The sequence below is a fragment of the Epinephelus moara genome, chromosome 24 (assembly GCF_006386435.1).
Source record: "Epinephelus moara isolate mb chromosome 24, YSFRI_EMoa_1.0, whole genome shotgun sequence".
In the NCBI taxonomy this organism is placed as follows: domain Eukaryota; kingdom Metazoa; phylum Chordata; class Actinopteri; order Perciformes; family Serranidae; genus Epinephelus; species Epinephelus moara.
In genome coordinates, this window is record NC_065529.1 from 16013032 (window position 1) to 16020495 (window position 7464).

The 7464-nt window shown below is 40.8% G+C and overlaps 1 protein-coding gene across 1 annotated transcript in view; it reads left to right on the forward strand.

Annotated features, from left to right (window-relative positions):
• LOC126386014 (protein S100-B-like) overlaps positions 1-1018 on the forward strand; it is a 3337-nt gene extending 2319 nt beyond the window's left edge. The window contains exon 3 of the mRNA XM_050038092.1: positions 819-1018. Within this exon, the coding sequence (XP_049894049.1) occupies positions 819-956 (138 nt within the window). The 3' untranslated portion in view covers positions 957-1018. The remainder of the gene's footprint in view (positions 1-818) is intronic.
• The last annotated feature ends 6446 nt before the right edge of the window (positions 1019-7464 follow it).

Below are 7464 nucleotides of genomic sequence, written 5' to 3' on the forward strand. Positions count from 1 at the left end.
CTCAACTCTTTTCCCTGTTTATTTGGCTTAGCTATCAGTCAATATGCAGAGTCTATCCAGTAGCTACTTTTACATTTTAAAAAATGTTTTCATCTTTGTCACCATGGATAATGTTTAGCTTTAAGCTAGATCAGGCCAGTTTGTTCATAATTGCTAGCAGTTAATGTTCTTACTTTCTTGTTCTTGCCATAATTATATGATGTAACTTCTATGTTGTGATATGCTTTGTTTTAGTGTGTGTGTTGCTCAGAATTGCCTAATTTTGCCTAAAACTGCCCGGCCCCGACCATTGCTGCGCAGCAGCTATAATTTTCCTTGCAATTAACAATAACACTCTTAAGATATACAAATTGTCCCTGTTGGTATACAGTCCAACATATAGTACAGTGGATTCAAAGGTAAAACAACTTCTAGAATAACTGCAATCTCACTTTTAATATTCTCCCAAATTCTCTGCAGTTTTCGGACAGTCCCAAAAAATATGTGTATGATCACCAACCATTCCATATCCTCTCCAACATAGTGGTGAGGATCCTTCAATGAACTCAGACACTACTTTAGGGGTCCTGAAGTATCTAACCTTAACTTTCCAATCAAACTCCCTCCACATAGGACTGTTTGTGATCTTATGGCTTGTTAAGTTGCTTTCCTCCCATTCTTCATTATTAATTATGACATTAGCTTCCAACTCCCATTTTTCTTCGATATAGGAGCAATCACCTGCCTCCTCCAATTGCAAAATTTTATGAATACTTGATATATACTTTTTTCCAGTCATATCTAGATTGCTATTTCATTAAAATTTTTCTGCTGAACAGAAAATCCAAGAGAATGAGACTCTGGATGAGCTCTTTGCGGACCTTGACCAGAATGGAGACCTGGAGATTGACTTCAAAGAATTCATCGCCCTCGTCGCCATGGTTACCTCAGCATGCCATGAACTCTTCAACCCATAATGTGAACAATTATAAGTTAGCATGCATACTCATTACTCAATAAAGATTTGAGGATCACAGTAGCAGAGTGTCTGGATGTTAAGAGGCTGAGGAATTATTGGGTTACATGAACAAGGTGTCTAAGGAGATCTTGACTAAAGTGGATGGTGGATCTTTGTGACATGCTTAGTATTATAAAAGTTGTAGTATTAAGTGAAATGTGTAAATGATGAAAACACACGAAGAAGCATATTTACTTAAAGGGCACTGCAGTGTTGCTGATGAGGGCCACCTGAAACCAGACTCAGACCAGCCAATATCGTAAAACTGCAAAGCCTCAGCGTCAGACCTGCATTTCTAAACCGTTCCAGTGTGACAGTGGGACTGTTTTCTCAGAAGCCCCAAACCTTTTAGGTTTTCAAAATATCTTCAACTTTGTGTCATTTCCCCTCAGTTTCTCTAATTGATGATGTTTATCTATAAACTAATCTGGAAATTAACATCGCCCTAGTTCCCTCGACAATAAGCAAATGGGATTTTTTTAATAGTGGATATTGGATTATTGAAGAAAGTAACCTTAGACAAGAGTTTATGATACTTACATGTTTTATTCAGCAAGACAATCTTTACAAACACCATGAGGTGTCTGCTCATCAGATGTACATTAATGCTGATTATTTTTGGATGCCTTTAGAGACTGGTGTCCACCCAGACTCCCGTTGTTTTTGACTGTAAGGATGAATCCATCTTTCTAACTGTGCTGCAGGGCCTACAGCTCTACAGATGCAAACAGGAATCCATGAGTCTGTCAAGATACAAGGAGTCATCCACAGGATACATACATATATGGTAACTGCATGGCACATACGTGAAGGCTAACTGCGTTGCGTCTCGTAAGGAACATCTCGAGGGGTTTGTGCCTCATGATGTATAGATTCATGGGTGGCTTGCCGAGAAGCAGTGCCACTGTCATGCTGTGTTTATGCATGTAGAATTTACGTCCAGAAACATACATGGAGAAACTAAAGGAATTTGTACATCAGTCTGTTTTGCACGGACAAAGAGCCTTCTGAAACTGGAGAAAGGAATGACCACTTTTGGTTAGGAGGATGGCTTTGTATCTCATTATGCTATCAGAAATGGGCTAATATTATGAATATGGATGAGGATGTCTTAAGGCCTTAAAACGTGGAGTTTAAGGGGACAGATGGCAGAGAGTTTCGATGATTGGCTGAATCTCTCCCAGGCTACTGCAGAAGCTTGATCTGATACTGGCTTGCTAATAAAGTTCTCTTGATCCGAAACAAGTCTGTATCAGCGGAGTCTTTTTCTTCACCATCATCTCAACATCTTCTTGTCATTTCAATAAGAAAGGCCTGATAAACTACAGCCACTTTTATGATTTTTGCGGCATAAATACAATCACCAGGAGTGAAAAACAAATGTTATATTACAGGTTATAAATGAATTACTCCATGGTTGCATGACTTCATTGTCGCCACCACAACAAGGCTGTAAAGCTGTGTTCACCATGATGATGTTCTGCAGTGTCATTTTAACACTTGTTAGCAATAGGCTTTTTAAAAAAGGCCCTGATACACCAAGCCGATGGTCGGCTGTTGCTCAGTGTGGGGTGTCGGTAAGCATCTGTCGCCCAGGTCGGTGCTGTGTATCCTGCACCATAGCCCCTCGTTGGCCCCATTTTTGAGCCGATTCAGCATGTTGACATGAATGAAATCACTCTGAGTGGCAATTTAGTTCAGTGCACCAGAGGAGAAATAGAAATAAGTAAAGTAAAGACAGCTAAAGACAAGAATGAGTGAGACCAAAACAAACTTATTAATTAAGATACAACTATTTTTCTTTAACCATTGAGCTCTTTAGCAGAAATGTTTTGTGATGGTTTGTGTTACTGTTCACTGGCGTACCGTAAATACGCTCTTCAAACATTGGATTGTGTTGTTAATGTGCTAACTGTCTAACTAGCATCAAGACGGTCCTCCGGTTTCCTGCAGTGAAACCTTTGGGTGAGAAAAGTAATTGCAGCAATATTTAAAACCTGCAGACAGCTCTCCCATTTAGAGAATCTGCAGTCTGCTGAACTGTCCTGCACCTAGCACATTTGTTTTTATAATAGTGCGCCCTCTCTCAGTGGCCTATAGAAAGATCAGCCACCACCACTTAATGTGAAGGAGTGAGTTTTACCAATCATCCGTTTATTTACATATTAAATGACAATACAGGTTTGCTCTGATTCACTCTACAATTAAAAAGCATACAGTGTTAAATCACAAGTCTCCACATCCATCATCGACTGCCACTCCTGACTAGGCCACTACCCCAAGAATATATACCTCTGCCCTTCAGGCCTGTGACTCCCTTTTTTTGCTCCAAACCATACCAGGTAAAACAAAGAGAGAACCGGTGTGAGTTTAATATGGACTTTTCACCTTGATTATATTTTATTTGGTTGATATGGCATGTATTGTCTGAAAGTCAATTGTGTTTTATTGAGTTAATTTCCTCAGTTAAATCCTATGTAAATTAAGAAGGAAAATAATTAAATACCAGATTGTGGATGCATTAATGATGCATGTTAACTTGATTTATTATTATCTATTTGATTCTATGCAGAACTGTAACATTTTCCTTTAATGCTACTTTCTATTGAAAAAAACAAACAAAAACAAAACTCAACCATCAACACCATTCAACTGCATGTCTGCCATAAATTTGGAATAGCTCCCTGGATCCTGTATTCTAATGTGCACCACATCATATATTCTGTGAGCCAACGCCACCATAAATGATATAGCTTTTTGATGTAGGACAAAGTATACAGCAAGTAAATAAAACAATTAGAATTTAAAAGGCAAACAAGTAGCAAAAAAAACTAAAAATAAAATAATCACTTTACGAACATCAATACTAAAGGATGTAAAAAAAGATGATGGAATTGACCATGTCCGCTGTAATGGAACAAATAAAGATAGATTTTCAGTCTTGATTTAAAGATTTAAACTAATCTTGCTTCTTTAACGTGTAATGGAAGGCCATTCCAGAAATAAGGGGCAATGTAGGTAAATGCAAAGTCAGTGACGGATTTTGGTGTGCCATCCCAAAATTTTCAGTGGTTCCATGTGGCCACACGTATGAAAAATTTCTAGGGGTGAATGTGTTTTTGACTACTCAATTGTTTGACTTCACAAAAAACGCATACAACAAAACACTGTAAATGGCATGGTTTGCACTGAACATTTATCCAGGAATACTTTATAATTGCTTTCCAGCAACAATAATTTGTAATACTGGAAAAACAAAGACAATCTACCAGGTCTGCGTTCTCCATGCTTGAACTGCACGGGTCATCTTCACCCAATATGTACATCAATGGACAGGCGAGATGTTCTAACTGCAAAAAATAACACAAGATGTCATTCTAGGCTGAATTTTCTTTCATTGATACAAAATATCCATATGCACATTGACTGGTACGTCCTCACCTTCACTTTGCTCTCAGGGTTAAGGTTTGTAGGCAAGGTGGCGTCTCTGAAACTCATATACCCCTGATCATAAAATGTCAAGAAATTCGAGTAACTAAAAAGACAAGTGAACAGAGGAAACCAGATCTTGCATAATTTTTTGAAAACAATCTCTGTGGATCATATTTTCAGCTTCTTAAATTCATGAAGTCTGGGTTAAATCCCAGAGAAACTATAAGCATTTAAATTAATCAAGGAGGTTAAAAAAAGCATCATATCACATCATACCAATGAGGTACAATGCATGCTCAGTGAAATCTGGTCTGCATTTGTAGAACAACTCAACAACTGGCACACTCTCATAAAACATGGGGATGATTGATTTGTTTCACTGAGCAGCCGCAGTCGGCCTTGGGTTGGAATATTTCTGTACCGCAAATAAAGATATGGGTGAGGATTACAATTATGTAATCAATGAAAATGTCCATAATAAACTACCATAAACACATGAAATAACAATGGAATGCATGTATGCAAATATTGTATTGTGTAATGGCTGCCATCCAGTTGAGTGCATTCAAAAGTTCTTTCAGGCTGAGTGCACCCAAAGAAAACCTGAGTAGACACCATCCCTGTATTTCTGGGGCCATCTGCTGTAAACCTCCAACAATGCAGTTCTAGTTACATTGCTCATGTATTGTATGACATTGCTCCCATGGGGTCAGAGAGCATGTCCCAGTCTTTGCTGAATAGCCTTGAAATTTTCAAGGAACTGTAACCCTACAAAACTGAAACTAATACTCAAATCAATAGACTTCACACTTGATCCTAGACCTGATCAGATCCAAGGGATTACTACAATTATACCACAGTGATGTCTTGACAATATCATATATATAAATATATAATATATAATATATATGTATATATATATATATATATATATACATATATATATATATGTAAGTTGCAACTTTAATTACCATTTACCTATTGTCGTATTCAAATCTGCCATCTGCATCTGGGAGCTTAGCTGTACTTCCTACTGGGCTGTTGATACAAATCAAACAGGATGGCTGGAAGGGAGAACATTAATTGTTTAAAGTCAAAATGAACTCACCAAACTTTCCACCTCTCGACATATACTATACTTACAGTATTTTTATGGCTGTTTATTCTGAAGAAACAGGTGTGATATTTCATGTACATGGAGTTTTGCACTGATCGAACTGTAGGTTTAGCAGAAGATGACAGAGAGAGACCTTTCTGACATACTTTGACACCAATCTGAGTGGCCACTCGAAGAGTCACATAGACTCCATAGGAGAGACCGATGAGCCCAATTCTGTCGGCACAGACCTGATGATGATCTTGAAGTAGGCGATGGGCTGACTGTGCAAATAAAACAAACACACCAAGAAAAGGACATTTTGAGGTAATGACAAAGTCATTAAAGTAAATGTGAGCTTTATTTAAGTGAGACGTACACATGTTGCAGGGAGAACATAGCATATACTAGATTAAAGCGGGTCCATGTCATTGGTTCGACAGCCCATTGGTTCGACATCCCATATGTCCGACTGTCCGCGGTGCTGAATGGCTCGCGGCGGGCGTATGGTGCGCCGCGACCGGCTTGAGGCGGAGCAGGCTCACGGCTTATGTGTTTGTCACTTTCTTTTTCATTTTAACCCACACCATGATCTTTTCCTGACCCTAACCAAGTGGTTTTTGTGCCTAAACCTAACCAGACCTTAACCACAGGGCATCATGATGATTTCGGAACGGACTTCAGAACAATGAGTTTAATATGGTCGGAACAATGGGATGTCGAACCAATGGGCTGTCGAACCAATGGGCAGTTCCCGATTAAAGCCTCTCATCCTACTTTGAAATATGAATAACCAACACTGATATGGCTTTGTGGGCCAGGCAAATCTTTGTGATTGAAGTAGGCAAGGGACAAGCTAGCATAGCCCCTGGATGCAGAAAGGGCAGAGCGGTACTCCACCAGTCCTCCTTCCATTCCCCACATGTCCATCATGGCATTGATGACATTCTTGATGGCCCTGTTCTTCACCAGCCCCACTATCCCCAGCTTTGTGAAGACTCTGCAGAGTGACTGGCCTGCAAAGCCCTGACATCCCACCTCAACAGGCTCATAGCATTCCAGCCCTGCTTCTTGCACTGCTTCATCAGCCCCTGGTACTAGGCACGTTTTCGCTCTTGGGCTCTTGCCCCAGGCATGGAGATCGTAAACAGCCTGAATCAGTAATCTGACTCGGAAGTAGTCTGCACACAGGATGTTATCCCATGTGACCCTCCGCTGCTCTGCAGATTCCCACTGTGTCCATGCTCCCTGCTGTTTCAGACCCACTGTCCTGCTCACTCTCTGTTCTTCCACGCCTGCTCGAACCTCCTCCTGGACAAGAAGATAATTCTCTTTGCCCTTGGCTTTAGTAATCAGAGTCCTGGGGAAGTAACCAAGGCCAGCTCGGCCTCTGGCCACATACCCCACAAGCTCCCCCTGCCTTAGCCGAGACTCCGCCACCTCAAGTGCCTTGACTGCTCTTCACTTCCTGCCCATCCGGACCTCTTGTCAGGGACACCATGAATTCCTCTTTTAGTCCACTGAAGGGGAGCTGCAGGATATTGCGGCTGCCATACAGTGCTGCGCTGCTGAAGCTGCGAGGAAGACCAAGCCATCTGCGAAGGAAGCTGCTGGTCCTCCTCTCCATTGATTCAACTGTTGACATTGGGACCTCATATACCAGCAGTGGCCACAGGATTCTGGGCAGGATGGCGTGTTGGTAAATCCAGGCCTTAAATATTCCTGGTAGACCTGACTTGTCTGCATTTGTGAGCCACTCTTCAAGGTCTTTGATGGTCTTTCGGATGGAAGCGGAGTCCTTGAGGCTGGCGTCAAAGATCTCTCCCAAAATCTTCACCAGTTTCTCAGTAATGGATAGAATGGTATCACTAGGTAGTGTGAAGCAGAACTTGTCCACTACTTGTCCCTTCTTCAACACCAATGGCCTAGACTTGCTCAA